At 38.0% G+C, this 17,489-nt stretch overlaps 1 protein-coding gene across 23 annotated transcripts in view; it reads left to right on the top strand.

Annotated features, from left to right (window-relative positions):
* The window catches only part of KDM6A (lysine demethylase 6A), a 239,873-nt gene that overhangs the window by 101,061 nt on the left and 121,323 nt on the right, over positions 1-17,489 (top strand). For 22 of the 23 annotated variants that reach the window (XR_008654905.2, XM_055269081.2, XM_055269068.2 and 19 more), the window contains exon 4: positions 3,461-3,510. The exons of the other annotated variant lie outside the window; for it this stretch is intronic. Coding sequence is in view for 21 of the 22 variants with exons in the window: in XM_055269081.2 (XP_055125056.1) it covers positions 3,461-3,510 (50 nt within the window). In the remaining variant the exon portion in view is untranslated. The remainder of the gene's footprint in view (positions 1-3,460; positions 3,511-17,489) is intronic. 23 annotated transcript variants of the gene reach the window in all.

Here is a 17,489-nt window from a genome sequence, read left to right on the forward strand (position 1 = left end):
ATTAATGACCTTTATAAACTAGCTACCCTCATGCATGAAGAACTAGGAAATGGGGGATGGCTTGAAACCAGTTCTTCACCACAACTGGAAAAATTTCTCATAGTCTAACATCCTTCCAATAATAGGTTGGTTGGCATCATCTTTATGCAAAAAAGATGAGCATTATTCATATGTAAAAGTTACTTTTTCAGATATGTGATGATGTTTTTGGGTAATGTTTCTGTAATTTGAACATATTCAGAATGTTCTTTATATGATATTTATATATATTATGGCAATTTACGATAAACTGAAAACATTTCATATAGAGTTTCAGAAAACATTAACTTCCATTTTTGGTAAATTTTCTTTTATTCAGCATCTCACATATTGTAAGGTCAGCCGAGAGAAAGGAAGAATAGACCCAAAGTCAGGCGAGTAAGTTTATTGAACCTGCCGGCTGCTCCACCACAGACAGAGGAGGCAGCCCTGAGCTTACAAAGTGAGGGGTTTATATGGGGGAGAGAGACCCTGGGGTCGTTTGTTGGTTAACTTTGCTATATATAACCTTGTGACTTTTATGGTAGCAGCTAGATGAAGGAACTTACAGGAGGGTTTAGGTAAAGTTTGTGTATGCTTCCCACGACCTCCCCTGTGCGGTCCGGATGGTTTGTAATTGGGGTTTGCTTATCGCAGCAAGGTCTGATAAGTGAAGTCTGCTGGCTCCACTGGGGCACTTGGATAAGGGCTTAGAAAAGTAAAGGGGCTTGGGGGAAGGGTGAACAGCACAGAGAAGGGTTGCAGGGCATTAAGACGAGGGGTGGGCAGTACGGAGGGGTTTTGGGGGGTGTCGGCAATACCAAGAAGATTTTTTGGGGCGGTTTGTCCCTAACATATATAATCAGAAGATAATGTTTTATTTACTGCTTTGTTGAAGAAACAACTTGGTCACTAGTGAAGGGTAACATGTTGTGTGTTGCAAAATGTTTTTTTGCTAGTTTCCGATCCTTAAATTGAGCAGTGTATTATACTTAAGTAGTATGTCTAAAAACCTATATATGGTTTAAAGACTATTAAAATTGACACCTGTCTACCTACTCTACAACTTAAGAAATAGAATGGTACTGCTACCACAAGCCTGTGTTCTCTCCAATTGCATCCTCCTCCCTTCCTCTGTAGGTGTAACCCATGCCTGGCTGTGATGTTCAGTGTTCTCTTGCTTTTCTTTCTTTCTTTTTTTTTTAATCCACTGATAAAAGTATCCCTGAACAAGATATTGTTTATCTTTGGAAAGCTGAATAGCAGGCACAAACATAGCTATGTAAGGAAGGGGCCATATTGTCACTATTAGAGGAGGCTCTTGGGAGAAGTAAAACTAAACGAGATTTTAGCGTTATAGTGTGGCTTCTGGTTTACAAGAGCCACTTTTGGGGAAGGCAGTGTGCTGGGACATGTGTGACTCTTGGCAGACATAATGCCCATAATTAGGACATATGACATGACCAATATGAATCAGGAAAATCTGGTCAGGAATATGATCAGAGAGAGTGGGTTATTCAGAAGTAAATCAGGTCGGGCATGGTGGCTCACACCTGTAATCCCACACTTTGGGATGCCAAGGCAGGTGGATCACTTGAGGTCAGGAGTTCGAGACCAGCCTGGCCAACATGGCGAAACCCCGCCTGTACTAAAAATACAAAAATTAGCTGGGCGTGGTGGCACGCGCCTGTAGTCCCAGCTACTCAGGAGGCTGAGGCAGGAGAATCACTTGAACCTGGGAGGCAGAGATTGCAGTGAGCCAAGATCACCCCACTGCACTCCAGCCTGGGCAACAGAGTGAGACCCCATCTCAAAAAAAAAGTAAATCAAAGCAGAACACTTAACACTTCTGGGAGCCTTCACATCATCTATTTTGTAGAATATAGAGGGGAGAATAGAAACTTTATCAGAACATGGTCAAAAAAAAAGCCAAGCCCAGTTAAGAATCTGGGCCAGGTTTTTCTGGATATTTGGTCCTCAGGTTGAGAAGAGGTTACAAGAGCAGCAGAATTTTAATGATAAGCCTCAGTGACTTGGATCTGGGGCATAGCTGCTGTCCCGGGATCACCCTTTTTCTTCATCTTGGGTATTCCCATGGCCTCTTGTCTCTGTTGTGTCTCCTGCTTTCAATAAACCGTATCTTCTTCTTTCTTGTATATACTCTCCTTTAAGGGGAGCATATTTGTCAGATTTTTCTTCAGGAAAGTTATTATGGGAGATAATTTTCTTTGGAGACTTTGCATATCTAAAAATACCTTTATTCTACCCTCCTAATAGATCATTTGACTGGATGTATAATTTTAGGTTGGAAATAATTTTCCTTCAGAATTTTGAAAACATTGTTCTGTTGCCTTATTTCTAGAATTACATATCTGTTGTAGGACCCTTCAAACTACCAAGTCATAGCCTTCTTTTCTGGGAATTTTTTTGGAATTATTTTCTGAATTTTCTTTTTTCCTTTTATTCTTTCTTTTTGGGTCTCTATCATTGATATGTTAGACCTCCGGGGCACAGTTTTTCTAATTTTCTGTTTTTGTCCTTTTTGTTTATTTTTTGAGAGATTTCTTCAAATTTAATTTTAATCTTTTTATTGAATTATGCATTTCTCCTATTGTACTTTAATCTACCGAATTCAGTTTTTTTCTAGAGCATCCTGTTTGTTCTTCTGCACACACCCCCTTTCTACCCCCCTCAATGAAAACAGTATTTTCCCTTACCTAAGACTAGTAAGAATTTTTTGAAGTATATTTTCCCCTGCATAGTAGTCATTATTTTTTCTTTTAGATTGTCTTTTTTTCTTTTGTGTTAGTTTCTTCTTGGTTAGAGGCTTTCTTTAAATGTCTGATAATTCTTAGCTGTCCATATTTCATAATTGGAATAATTGAGAACTGGAGGCTCTGAACATGGGATTGCGGATCTCTGAATATGATCTCCATGGCCTTTTGTTGGAGAATCTCTGTATTTTTTGGTCAGATTGTCTAAACAACATCAAGTGTTGAGTGAGAGAGTTGAGGGAGCCAATTGCTTCTCAAATAGTTTTTATCCTGGTCTTCCATATCTTAGCTTGTGAATTGTAAACCACAAGTTTAAAAAATCCTTTTCTAGCTGATCAGAAAAATATTATCCCCCCATGTTTTCATCTAGTAGTTTTATGGGCTTCTTTTTATATCTAACTCTCTTAATCCTCCACCAGTTTTGGTCTTTGAGGAAGGTCAAGTTGATCTAAGGGGTTAGCCTAGATGCTGTTGAAGTGCAGATCTGAGATTTGACCATGGTTTTACGTTCTTGAACTGAGGGGGCCCAGAATTTTAAATTGTTTGGTCTGAAATATCATTATCTACTGGGAGGTGGGTGTGGTGGGAATCTTGTTACAGTGTTTGTTAAGTGTATTATTGACTTTAAAGTGAGACATAATTATGACTCATAATTATTTTCCTTTCAGCATTATCTGCATACCAGAGGTACTACAGTTTACAGTCTGACTACTGGAAGGTTAGTGCACATTTGCATGCTGATTTCATGTTTATGTTTTGGGCAGATTATTGCCCGTTATACTCAAAATGAATTGAGCTCTTGCTTTTTTTTTTTTTGTTAATTACTTAAAATATTGCTTCTAGGGGAAAGGTATTGGAAAAGGGTTGAGAGTATTTATGTTTGTGCTGTCTTGTATGACTCTCCTTGTATTTTATTAAGAATTAGATTCCTCTGACACATTTTACTGGTCAAATGTAATAGAAGTGTGATAAGTAAAAATCAAGCAAAACTAAACAAGTAACAATAACAAAACGATTCCTTGGTTTTCTTTTCTAAAGTTGGTACCTGGGAGTAAAAGCAGGCTGAAGACGTGTATATCAGGCTAAAATGGGAAGGTGTAATGGGAAAGTTATGATAAACTCTTTCTTGGTGTACTCTGTTTATAATTGGAGCTTTGAGGAGAGCTGAACCTAGTTTTTAGAAGACCTACCTAAATGAAAGACTGCATAGCAGTGAAACAATTAATCATCTACTTTCTTATCTTAATTTAAGCAGTGATTAAGCATGATCTTTTACATCATGTTTACTTTTAAGTTTATTGAGCAGTGAGGTTTTTTTTTTTAAATCTGAATTGCTGTTTCAGATTTTTTGTGGATTTTATTTTTCTATTGGTTAATTTATCTTTCTTTTTGAAGTAGGTACTTCTTCCAGTCTTATATAGACTGGCTTTGTCTGGGAAAGCCCTTCAACAGTCAGCCTATGCAGAGATTTTGAGAACACTGTGTAGAGGTTTTAGACATATATGTATATTATTTTTTCTTTTTAAAGTCTTTTGAAAATATCTTCTCTAATCTCTGACTTATTTTTTTTAAAGCTTTATCAAAGTATAATTCACATGCTATAAAACTCAGCTGTTTTAACTATACAAATCAGTGATTTTTAGTAAATTTTCAGAGCTGTGCAGCTGATAAAGGCAGGAGGCAGACAAAGGTCTAGACAGATAGGGAAGGGTCCCTAGAGAATCACTGATCCACCCAGCCCACAGGTGTTTACACCAGATGTTTTGTGCAGATAAGGGAACCTGCACAGGGGGCTTGCCTGGGCATGCCTGCAGTGGACTGGAGGTCCACATGCATTGGGGGAATGGGGTGGAGCCACCAATAATTTGCGCCTTATACAGGGGAGGATCCTGGCCTCTTCAACTCGTGTGCTGGGGGCCTGGTATTCAGTTTGTGAGGTGGAAACCTACTGGCAGGACCGCCTTTCTTTGCTGATAGCTTTCCTTTTGCTTAATAAATTTTGTCTTCCTCACCCTTCAATGTGTCTGCGTGCCTAATTCTTCCTGGTTGTGAGACAAAAATCCAGATTAGCTGAGCTAAGGGGCAAAAAATCCTGCATCACAGCCATCATCACAGTCTTATTTGTCTCCCTGGAATGAAACCTCACATATATCCCCAGCCCTGGCAACCACCAGTCTACTTTCTGTCTTTATATATTTGTCTTTTCTGGATATTTCGTATAAATGGAATCATATAATATATGGTCTTTTGTGGCTGGCTTCTTTAACAGCATATGTTTTCAAGGTTCATATATGTTGTAGCATGAATATTTTATTCTTTATTTCCTGATAATATAGTCACCCCTCAGTATCTGTGGGGGATTAGTTTCAGGACCCCTCATGGATACCAAAATCCATGGATACTCAAGTTCCTTATATTAAATGATAAAGTATTTGTATTATCACCTCTACACATCCTCCCATATACTTTAAATCATTTCTAGATTACTTATAATACCTAATAAAATGTGAGTGCTATGTAATTGATTGCTGTACTGTATTGCTTTTTAGTTTGTATTTTTTTTTATTGTTATTTTTTTCCTGAATATTTTTGATCCACAGATGTGGAACCCACGGATACAAAGGTCTCACTGTATTCCATTGGATCAATATACCACAGTTTGTTTATCCTTTCATCAGTTGATGGGCATTTGGGTTGTTTCATTTTTTTGGCTATTGTGAATAATACTGCTGTGAACATTTGTGTACAGGTTTTTGTGTGACATAATATTTTCAGTTTTCTTGGGTAGGTACTCAGAAATGGAATTGTTGGATTATAGGGTAAATCTGTGTTTAGCATTTTGGGAAACTGCCAAAAGTTTTTTTCCCTATGTCTGTACCATTTTACATCCCTGCCAGTAATGTGTGAGGGTTCCAGTTTCTCTGTATCCTACTCAACACTTGTAATTATCTACTTTTTGAGTGTAGTGGTTTTTTAGTGTGCCTAGTGGGGTAGAAAATAAAGTTTTAAACTTTGATGAAGCCCAATTTATCAACTTTATAACACAACTTTTTATTGCTTGTGTTTTTGTTGTTGTACCTAAGAAATCTTTGCCTAACTCAAGGTCATGAAAACTTACTCCATAGTTTATTTAATCAGGTGCTTCAGTGCTTTGCTTTTACAGAGTGCTGCAGTAAATAGTCTAGTAGAAGTGTCTCTCTCTCTCTACATACATAGTTTTTTAGAGACAAGGTCTTGCTCTCTTGCACAGGGTGGAGTGCAGTGGTGCAATCAGAGCTCACTGCAGCCTTGAATTCCTGGGCTCAAGTGAATCCTCCTGCCTCAGCCTCTCGAGGAGCTGGGACTGCAGGTGCACACCACCATGCTCGGCTAATTTTTAAATGTTTTTTTTGCAGAGATAGAATCTCACTATATTACCCAGGCTGGTCTCAAACTCAATCACTGGCCTCAAGTAATTCTCCCACCTCGGCCTCCCAAAGTGCGATTACAGGTGTGAGCCACTGCACTTGGCCTGTCTTTTAATACTTTTGTTAGTGATTCTTTAGTATAGATTCCTTTAAAAGTGGGATCATTGTGTTGAAGGGTATTTAATCCTTTGGGACTGAACCATTTGCATTTATTTCAACAATGTATGCAAGTACTTGTTTCTTTTTGGTCTTAATCAAGAACCTTGTTGTCAGCAGACTTGCCAGTTTGATAGGTGAGAAATGGTATTTTATTATAATTTAAATTTACATTTTCTTAGTTGTTAGTGAGATTGAAGTTTTTAAAAATTGAGGTGTAAAGACTATTTGAATTTCTTTTTCTTTAAAATATTTGTTCATGTCTCTTGCCCTTTTTTTTATTAGGTCATTGTTTTACTGTTTTATGTAGCTATATAACACGTATTAGGCATATTTATCCTTTATCTGTGACATTAGTTGAAGCTACTGTTGCTCAGTTTGAATTTGTTGTTTTGCTTTGTTTTTGTGTGTTTGTGTTTGCCTGTGCAGAAGTTTTCTATTTCTGTGTAGTCAGATTGATCAATCTTCTACATTGCCCTTACATTTTGAATCATAGGATGGGTTTTTTCCTCATTCCCAGGTGTTAGAGAAATTCGCTCACATTTTCTCTCAGTACTTGAATGGTTTAATATTTTACATTTAAATTTCTGATCCATTTGAGTTTTATCCTTGACTTAGTGTGAACAATATTTAAGATTATCTTTTTCCTTATGGCTAGTTATCCCAAAGATATATTTTTTAAAAATTCATTTTTTCCTCTACTGATTTGAGATGTTGCCTTAATTGTATACTAAATATTCATGTGCAGTTTTGTCTGTGCATTTTGTGGCATGTTTTGTTCATGAACTAATACAAAAGTATTTTACTAACAGATTTTGTAATATGTTTTAATGTATGATAGTGCTAGGGCACCCTTTCCCCACTGTTCTTGCTTCTAGGATTTTCCTGGCCGTCCTTGGTGGCTTGTTTTTCCAAATAAACTTTCTAATTAACTTGTCTAGCTTCACAAAAAATACCTCATAATTTATTTTCTGTAGTTTTTTGAGATATATTTAACATTATTTTAAGCATTTTTTGAGATATGATTTATATTATTTGAGATTTGACAACTTAAATAGTTGTAATAACCATTACCATAATGAAGATATAGAACATTTTCCATCACCCAAAGTGTTCCCTTGTGCCATTTTCCTACTCTTGATCTCTGGTCCCAGGCAACCACTATATCTCCTAATGCTTTCATCCCTCTAGTTTTGTCTGTTCTGGAATATAATGTAATGGGGTTTAAACAGCATATATTCTTTTGTTTTTGATAGCTTTCATTTGGCTTGCTTTTACTGAGATTCATCCATGTTGTGTGTATCAGTAGTATGTTCTTTTTCATTGTTAAGTAGGATTTCATAGAATGGATATGCCACAGTTTTTCTGTTTATCAGTTGATAAGTATTTGGATTGTTTTCAGCTTTTGGTTATTATGAAAAAAGTGCTGTGAATGTTATTTGTCTTTGTGTGGACATAGATTTTCATTTGTCTTGGTGTATATACCTGTGATTTCGGAATGCTGAGTTGCTTTGCAGTTTTAGGTTTAACTGTCAGACTTTTTCAAAGTGGTTATACCATTTTATATTCCAGCCAGCAATGAATGAGATTTCAGATGTTCCATATCTTCGTTAGCACTTGGTATTATCAGTCTTTTTAACTTTAGCCCATCTGCCCATTCTTGTTTTTTCTTCTCCTTTCTTGTTTTCTTTCTTTCCTCCTCAGTCTTTTTAACTTTAGCCCGTCTACCTATTCTCCTTCCCTTCCTCCCCTCCCTCCCTCCTCCCTTCTTCTTTCTTTTCTTTCCTTCTCTTCTTCCTTTCCTTCTTGTTGTTCTTCCTTATCTTCTTCTTCTTCATTGAGTGTTATGGGTTCTTTATATACTCTAGATAAATGCCCTTTGTCAGATATTTGTTTTGGAATTATTAGTCTCTGGTTCATCTTTTCATTTTCTTACTAGTGTCTTTTGAAGAGCAAATGTTTATTGTTTCAACGAGGTCCATTTAATTACTTTTTTTTTCTTTTACAGTGTGTGCTTTTTGTGCTAGGAAATCTTTGTGTATCCTAAGATCATAAAAGATTTCCTCACCTTTTAAATTCTGTTTTGGCCTGTGATACATTTCAAGTTGTTTATGATGTGAGATAGCATCAGTGGTCCCCTCCACCCCCCACCCCAATAGCTACCTAGTTTTTCCAGTGTTATTTGTTGAAAAGACTACACTTTCAAAATCTAGCATTTCCTCTTTGAAAAATATCAACATACAATTTAGTTTTCTGTCTGTTTCTAGATTGTCTATTCTGTTCCAGGGATCTGTGTGTCTGTTTTTAAGCCAAAATCATAGTTTTGTTTACTGTGTTCTTGAAATCAAGCAATGTAAGTTCCCTGTATTCTTTTTTTCTTTCTTTCCTTTTTTTTTTTTTTGTTTTTTTTGTTTTGTTTTGTTTTGTTTTTTTGAGATGGAGTCTCTCTCTCGCCTAGGCTGGAGTGCAGTGGCACGATCTTGGCTCACTGCAACCTTCATCTCCCGGGTTCAAGTGATTCTCCTGCCTCAGCCTCCCCAGGAGCTGGAACTATAGGCCCGCGCCACCACGCCCGGCTAATGTTTTGCATTTTAGTAGAGACAGGGTTTCACCATGTTGGCCAGGATGGTCTCGATCTCCTGACCTCGTGATCCGCCTGCCTCGGCCTCCCAAAGTGCTGGGATTATAGGCATGAGCCACTGCCCGCGCCTGGCCCCAAGTTCCCTGTATTCTTTTTCAAAATTGCTTTGGTTTTTCTAGGTCTTTTGCCTTTGCATATAAAGTGCAGAAACGGTATAATTCTGCTAGGATTATATTGGAACTACATGTGCTAAGTTAGGAAGAATTTGTCATCAGTAATATTGCACTTGTTTGTTCGTGAACGTGGTGTATTTCACCCTCTATTTAGCCTTCTTTAAGACTCTACAGCAATACTTCATAGTTCTTATCACATGTTTTACGTTTTTTTTTTTTTTTTTTTTTTTTTTGATGCTATTGTGATTGGAGTGGTTGTAAAATTTCCAATTGTTTTATTGCTATTATATAGGAACATTGCATACTGATCTAGTATCCTACTGTCTTACTAAATTATATTGTTCTAGTCATGTTATTCTAGATAGGATTTTCTACATACATTATGCAGTCTGCAAATAAAGAAAATTTTATTTTTTGTTTTCTTATTTATGGATGCCCGTTAGTTTTTTTCTTGCTTTGTTGTACTGGCTAGGACCTCCCATACAATGTTGAATGGAAGGGAACATCCTTGTTTTGTTTCTCTGGGGGAAAGCATTACATTTTTACTGTTGAATGTGATACTAGCTGTAGGGTTTTTGTAGACTAATATTGAAGATGTTCCCTTCTGTTGCTAGTTTACTTCGAGGGCTCTTCCCTCTTCCCCCTACTTCATGTTTTTATAATGAATGGTGTGAGGATATAGGAGAAAACTCAGTTCCTCCTATACTCTCACAACACAGAACATTTCTGTAACAAAATGTGTGTGGGTTTTTGCCTGCATACCTGGCAAGCAATCAGTTCTGCAGTGGCTGCTGGTATCCTCTAATTCAGTTCAATTCTAACATTATCTACCTGGAGATAGTTTCAGATCCCACAGATTGAGAGCTAAGTCCCACAAGACTACCCCCACTTCAGATGCCATTGCAGGCCTCCAGAACTTTTGACTGACTGGCTATATAAATCGGGGTTCCCATGACCCACTCCTTGGTTCCATTAATTTGCCAGAGTGGCACAGACCTCAGCAAACAGTTAGGTTTACTGTTTTATTATAACGGGTACAGATGAAGAGATGCATAGGATGAGGTCATGTGGGAAGTGGCATGGAGCCTCCATGCCCTCTCTGGGCATGTCACCCTCTAGGGACTTCCGCTTGTGCAGCTATCCAGAAGCTCTCCAAACCCTGTCCTTTTGGGTTTTTATGGAGGCATTATTACGTAGGCATGACTGATTGAATCATTGGCCACTGGTGATCAGCTTAACCTTCAGTCCCTTTCCTCTACCCAGAGGTTGGAGAATGGGGCTGAAAAGTCCCAACGCTCTAATCATGCTTTGCTCTTTGCTGTGACCAGCCCCCATCCTGAAGCTACATAGGGGACTGCCTGCCCTGAGTTATCTTGTTAGCATAAAAGAGACACTGAGGGCTGGGCGCGGTAGCTCACCCAGTAAGTAATCCCAGCCCTTTGGGAGGCCGAGGTGGGCAGGTCACCTGAGGTCAGGAGTTGAGACCAGCCTGGCCAACATGGTGAAACCTCATCTCCGCTAAAAATACAAAAATTAGCTGGGCGTGGTAGTGCTTCCTTGTAATCCCAGCTACTGGGGAGGCTGAGGCAGAGAATCGCTTGAACCCAGGAGGCAGAGGTTGCAGTGAGCCAAGATCATGCCACTGCACTCCAGCCTGGGCAAGAGAGTCTAAAGTAAATAAACAAAACCAACCTTTTTCTTTTTTTTTTTTTTTTTCCACTTTAAGAAAAGAAAGAAAAGGTTTTGAATTCTGGAAGCAATGCCTGTCTGAATAGAACCATTGATTAAACGTTATGGTAACATGGGAGGATGGAGAACAGTGTTTCAGTTTGAAAAACTAGTTGGTCTGTTATAAGATATGCAGGATGTGTATTTTTTTTGTACATTGATTGATTAAAGTATTTGTGGGTACAGTTTTTTAAAATAGTGATCAATTCATTATTTTTTTATAACCCTAATTTTATAAAGGGTTTGATAGAGTTGTGCTAAAATTTAGTTTGGGACACCGAAAAAAATTGATTATTAAATTTAATATACATACTATCTATATGAATGTAAATATCAGAGGGCTTTATAATATTACTGCTGAAGAATATCACATAGTATTAGGTTGGCGCAAAAGTGATTATGGTTTTTGCCATTACTGCAGTTACTTTTGCACCTAATATTTCAGTTTGTTGAGGAGATTAATTCACATTTTTTGGTATGCTAATTATAGATTATTCTTATCCTTAAAACAGTTTCACTAAAAAGTTATAAATAATACTATTTTACTGCCTGATTCAACATATGCTTGAAAATTGTATTGTATTTCTTACCGGCCCTGAATTTGTGCTGGCTGTATTTTCCTAATTGGGCCTGATTGGTAAGGCTTTCTTCTGTACGGTCTTATTTTTTCATCAGTATTGTACTGGTGTGGGATTATGGGTTAATGTCAGGTAGGAGAGAACTGTTGAAGAGAGAATTTTTGTAATAGGAGAACTCAAGGTTCTTCTAATTCAGATTTGTTTTTTGAATTCAGAAATATATTCAGTATTTAAATATATCAGTCTGGAAGTGCTTCATAATATGAAAATATTTAGAACCTATAAGGAAGACAGAACTATAATTAATATTTCAACAAGTTTATTGTTTAACCTGAATGTTTTTGAAAAGCCTAACTTTTTTGCTTAGAAGAGACCAAGAGAGTGAGCTCTTTTAAAGTTAAAAAGCAGTATATTTTGGAATACGGATTAGATTCTTTGGAAATTTTACGAGTTTAGAAGCAGAACACATCTTAGAAATTATTATCTAATTCCTTTACTTTATGGACTAGACATCGTGCATCCCGGTGATGAAGGAAGCCCCCCAAGTCAGCACAAATAGGTAGTGGATAAACTAGTGGAATCTGTGCTCGTTTTCTTACTTTCCGGTGGCTTTTTCTGTTGTACAGTTCAGGCTAGTCTGGCTTTTACATTTGTTGACAGGGTCTCTTTTGACAATACAGAGATGAATAAGATAGTTCCTGCTCTCCTTTATTTATTTATTTATTTATTTATTTATTAATTAATTATACTTTAAGTTTTAGGGTACATGTGCACGACGTGCAGGTTAGTTACGTATGTATACATGTGCCATGTTGGTGTGCTGCACCCATTAACTCGTCATTTAACATTAGGTATATCTCCTAATGCTATCCCTCCCCTCTCCCCCCACCCCACAACAGGCCCCAGTGTGTGATGTTCCCCTTCCTGTGTCCATGTGTTCTCATTGTTCAATTCCCACCTATGAGTGAGAACATGCAGTGTTTGGTTTTTTGTCCTTGGGATAGTTTGCTGAGAATGATGGTTTCCAGCTTCATCCATATCCCTACAAAGGACATGAACTCATTTTCATGGCTGCATAGTATTCCATGGTGTATATGTGCCAAATTTTCTTAATCCAGTCTATCATTGTTGGACATTTGGGTTGGTTCCAAGTCTTTGCTATTGTGAATAGTGCCACAGTAAACATATGTGTGCATGTGTCTTTATAGCAGCATGATTTATAATCCTTTGGGTATATACTCAGTAATGGGATTGCTGGGTCAACTGGTATTTTTAGTTCTAGATCCCTGAGGAATCGCCACACTGACTTCCACAATGGTTGAACTAGTTTACAGTCCCACCAACAGTGTAAAAGTGTTCCTGTTTCTCCACATCTTCTCCAGCACCTGTTGTTTCCTGACTTTTTAATGATCGCCATTCTAACTGGTGTAAATGGTATCTCTTTGTGGTTTTGATTTGCATTTCTCTGATGGCCAGTGATGATGAGCATTTTTTCATGTGTCTTTTGGCTGCATAAATGTCTTCTTTTGAGAAGTGTCTGTTCATATCCTTCGCTCACTTGTTGATGGGGTTGTTTTTTTCTTGTAAATTTGTTTGAGTTCATTGTAGATTCTGGATATTAGCCCTTTGTCAGATGAGTAGGTTGTGAAAATTTTCTCCCATTCTGTAGGTTGCCTGTTCACTCTGATGGTAGTTTCTTTTGCTGTGCAGAAGCTCTTTAGTTTAATTAGATCCCATTTGTCAATTTTGGCTTTTGTTGCCATTGCTTTTGGTGTTTTAGACATGAAGTCCTTGCCCATGCCTATGTCCTGAATGGTATTGCCTAGGTTTTCTTCTAGGGTTTTTATGGTTTTAGGTCTAACATTTAGATCTTTAATCCATCTTGAATTAGTTTTTGTATAAGGTGTAAGGAAGGGATCCAGTTTCAGCTTTCTACATATGGCTAGCCAGTTTTCCCAGCACCATTTATTAAATAGGGAATCATTTCCCCATTTCTTGTTTTTGTCAGGTTTGTCAAAGATCAAATGGTTGTAGATAAGCAGCATTATTTCTGAGGCCTCTGTTCTGTTCCATTGGTCTATATCTCTGTTTTGGTACCAGTACCATGCTGTTTTGGTTACTGTAGCCTTGTAGTATAGTTTGAAGTCAGATAGTGTGATGCCTCCAGCTTTGTTCTTTCGGCTTAGGATTGACTTGGCAACGCGGGTCTTTTCGGTTCCATATGAACTTTAAAGTAGTTTTTTGCAATTCTGTGAAGAAAGTCATTGGTAGCTTAATGGGGATGGCATTGAATCTATAAATTACCTTGGGCAGTGTGGCCATTTTCACGATATTGATTCTTCCTACCCATGAGCATGGAATGTTCTTCCATTTGTTTGTGTCTTCTTTTATTTCAATGAGCAGTGGTTTGTAGTTCTCCTTGAGGTCCTTCACATCCCTTGTAAGTTGGATTCCTGGGTATTTTATTCTCTTTGAAGCAATTGTGAATGGGAGTTCACTCATGATTTGACCGTTTGTCTGTTATTGGTGTATAAGAATGCTTGTGATTTTTGCACATTGATTTTGTATCCTGAGACTTTGCTGAAGTTGCCCATCAGCTTAAGGAGATTTTGGGCTGAGACAATGGGGTTTTCTAGATATACAATCATGTCATCTGCAAACAGGGACAATTTGACTTCCTCTTTTCCTAATTGAATACCCTTTATTTCCTTCTCCTGCCTGATTGCCATGGCCAGAACTTCCAACACTGTGTTGAATAGGAGTGGTGAGAGAGGGCATCCCTGTCTTTTGTCAGTTTTTAAAGGGAATGTTTCCAGTTTTTTCCGTTCAGTATGATATTGGCTGTGGGTTTGTCATAGATTGCTTTTATTATTTTGAGATATGTCCTATCAGTACCGAATTTATTGAGAGTTTTTAGCATGAAGTGTTGTTGAATTTTGTCAAAGGCCTTTTCTGCATCTATTGAGATAATCATGTGGTTTTTGTCATTGGTTCTGTTTATATGCTGGATTACATTTACTCATTTACGTATGTTGAACCAGCCTTGCATCCCAGGGATGAAGACCACTTGATCATGGTGGATAAGCTTTTTGATGTGCTGCTGGATTCGGTTTGCCAGTATTTTATTGAGGATTTTTGCATCGATGTTCATCAGGGATATTGGTCTAAAATTCTCTTTTTTTGTTGTGTCTCTGCCAGGCTTTGGTATCAGGATGATGCTGGCCTCATAAAATGAGTTAGGGAGGATTCCCTCTTTTTCTGTTGATTGGAATAGTTTCAGAAGGAATGGTACCAGCTCCTTCTTGTACCTCTGGTAGAATTCGGCTGTGAATCCTTCTGGTCCTGGACTTTTTTTGGTTGGTAAGCTATTAATTATTGCCTCAATTTCAGAGCCTTTTATTGGTCTATTCAGAGATTCAACTTCTTCCTGGTTTAGTCTTGGGAGGGTGTATTTGTCGAGGAATTTATCCATTTCTTGTAGATTTTCTAGTTCATTTGCGTAGAGGTGTTCATAGTATTCTCTGATGGTAGTTTGTATTTCTGTGGGATTGGTGGTGATATTCCCTTTATCATTTTTTATTGCATCTATTTGATTTTTCTCTCTTTTCTTCTTTATTAGTCTTGCTAGCGGTCTATCAGTTTTGTTGATCTTTTCAAAAAACCGGCTCCTGGATTCATTGATTTTTTTTTGAAGGGTTTTTTGTGTGTCTATTTCCTTCAGTTCTGCTCTGGTCTTAGTTATTTCTAGCCTTCTGCTAGCTTTTGAATGTGTTTGCTCTTGCTTCTCTAGTTCTTTTAATTCTGATGTTAGGATGTCAAGTTTAGATCTTTCCTGCTTTCTCTTGTGGGCATTTAGTGCTATAAATTTCCCTCTACACACTGCTTTGAATGTGTCCTGGAGATTCTGGTATGTTGTGTCTTTGTTCTCATTGGTTTCAAAGAACATCTTTATTTCTGCCTTCATTTCATTATGTACCCAGTAGTCATTCAGGAGCAGGTTGTTCAGTTTCCATGTAGTTGAGTGGTTTTGAGTGAGTTTCTTAATCCTGAGTTCTAGTTTGATTGCACTGTGGTCTGAGAGACAGTTTGTTATAATTTCTGTTCTTTTACATTTGCTGAGGATTGCTTTACTTCCAACTATGTGGTCAGTTTTGGAAGAAGTGTGGTTAGGTGCTGAGAAGAATGTATATTCTGTTGATTTGGGGTGGAGAGTTCTGTAGATGTCTGTTAGGTCCGCTTGGTGCAGAGCTGAGTTCAATTCCTGGATATCTTTGTTAACTTTCTGTCTCGTTGATCTGGCTAATATTGACAGTGGGGTGTTAAAGTCTCCCATTATTATTGTGAGGGAGTCTAAGTCTCTTTGTAGGTTTCTAAGGACTTGCTTTATGAATCTGGGTCCTCCTGTATTGGGTGCATATATATTTAGGATAGTTAGCTCTTCTTGTTGAATTGATCCCTTTACTATTATGTAATGGCCTTCTTTGTCTCTTTTTATCTTTGTTGGTTTAAAGTCTGTTTTATCAGACACTAGGATTGCAAACCCTGCCTTTTTTTTGTTTTTCATTTGCTTGGTAGATCTTCCTCCATCCCTTTATTTTGAGCCTATGCATGTCTCTGCATGTGAGATGGGTTTCCTGAATACAGCACTCTTAGGGGTCTTGACCCTTTATCCAGTTTGCCAGTCTGTGTCTTTTAATTGGAGCATTTAGCCCATTTACATTTAAGGTTAATATTATTATGTGTGAATTTGATCCTGTCATTATGATGTTAGCTGGTTATTTTGCTCATTAGTTGATGCAGTTTCTTCCTAGCCTCGATGGTCTTTACAATTTGGCATGTTTTTGCAGTGGCTGGTACCTGTTGTTCCTTTCCATGTTTAGTGCTTCCTTCAGGAGCTCCTTTAGGGCAGGCCTGGTTGTGACAAAATCTCTCAGCATTTGCTTGTCTGTAAAGTATTTTATTTCTCCTTCACTTATGAAGCTTAGTTTGGCTGGATATGAAATTCTGGGTTGAAAATTCTTTTCTTTAAGAATGTTGAACATTGGCCCGCACTCTCTTCTAGTTTGTAGAGTTTCTGCTGAGAGATCAGCTGTTAGTCTGATGGGCTTCCCTTTGTGGGTAACCTGACCTTTCTCTCTGGCTGCCCTTAACATTTTTTTCCTTCATTTCAACTTTGGTGAATCTGACAATTATGTTTCTTGGAGTTGATCTTCTCGAGGAGTATCTTTGTGGCATTCTCTGTATTTCCTGAATTTGAATGTTGGCCTGCCTTGCTAGATTGGGGAAGTTCTCCTGGATAATACACTGCAGAGTGTTTTCTAACTTGGTTCCATTCTCCCCGTCACTGTCAGGTACACCAATCAGACGTAGATTTGGTCTTTTCACATAGTCCCATATTTCTTGGAGGCATTGTTCATTTCTTTTTATTATTTTTTCTCTAAACTTCTCTTCTCGCTTCATTTCATTCATTTGATCTTCCATCACTGATACCCTTTCTTCCAGTTGATTGAATCGGCTACTGAGGCTTGTGCATTTGTCACATAGTTCTCGTGCCTTGGTTTTCAGCTCCATCAGGTCCTTTAAGGACTTCTCTGCGTTGGTTATTCTAGTTAGCCATTCGTCTAATTTTTTTTTCAAGGTTTTTAACTTCTTTGCCATGGGTTCGAACTTCCTCCTTTAGCTCGGAGTAGTTTGATCATCTAAAGCCTTCTTCTCTCAACTTGTCAAAGTCATTCTCCGTCCAGCTTTGTTCCGTTGCTGGTGAGGAGCTGTGTTCCTTTGGGGGAGGAGGGGCGCTCTGATTTTTAGAGTTTCCAGTTTTTCTGCTCTGTTTTTTCCCCATCTTTGTGGTTTTATCTACCTTTGGTCTTTGATGATGGTGACATACAGATGGGGTTTTGGTGTGGATGTCCTTTCTGTTTGTTAGTTTTCCTTCTAACAGTCAGGGCCCTCAGTTGCAGGTCTGTTGGAGTTTGCTGGATGTCCACTCCAGACCCTGTTTGCCTGGGTATCAGCAGCGGAGGCTGCAGAACAGCAGATACTGGTGAACAGCAAATGTTGCTGCCTGATCGTTC

This window comes from Symphalangus syndactylus, chromosome X, assembly GCF_028878055.3.
Source record: "Symphalangus syndactylus isolate Jambi chromosome X, NHGRI_mSymSyn1-v2.1_pri, whole genome shotgun sequence".
Taxonomy (NCBI): Eukaryota; Metazoa; Chordata; class Mammalia; order Primates; family Hylobatidae; genus Symphalangus; species Symphalangus syndactylus.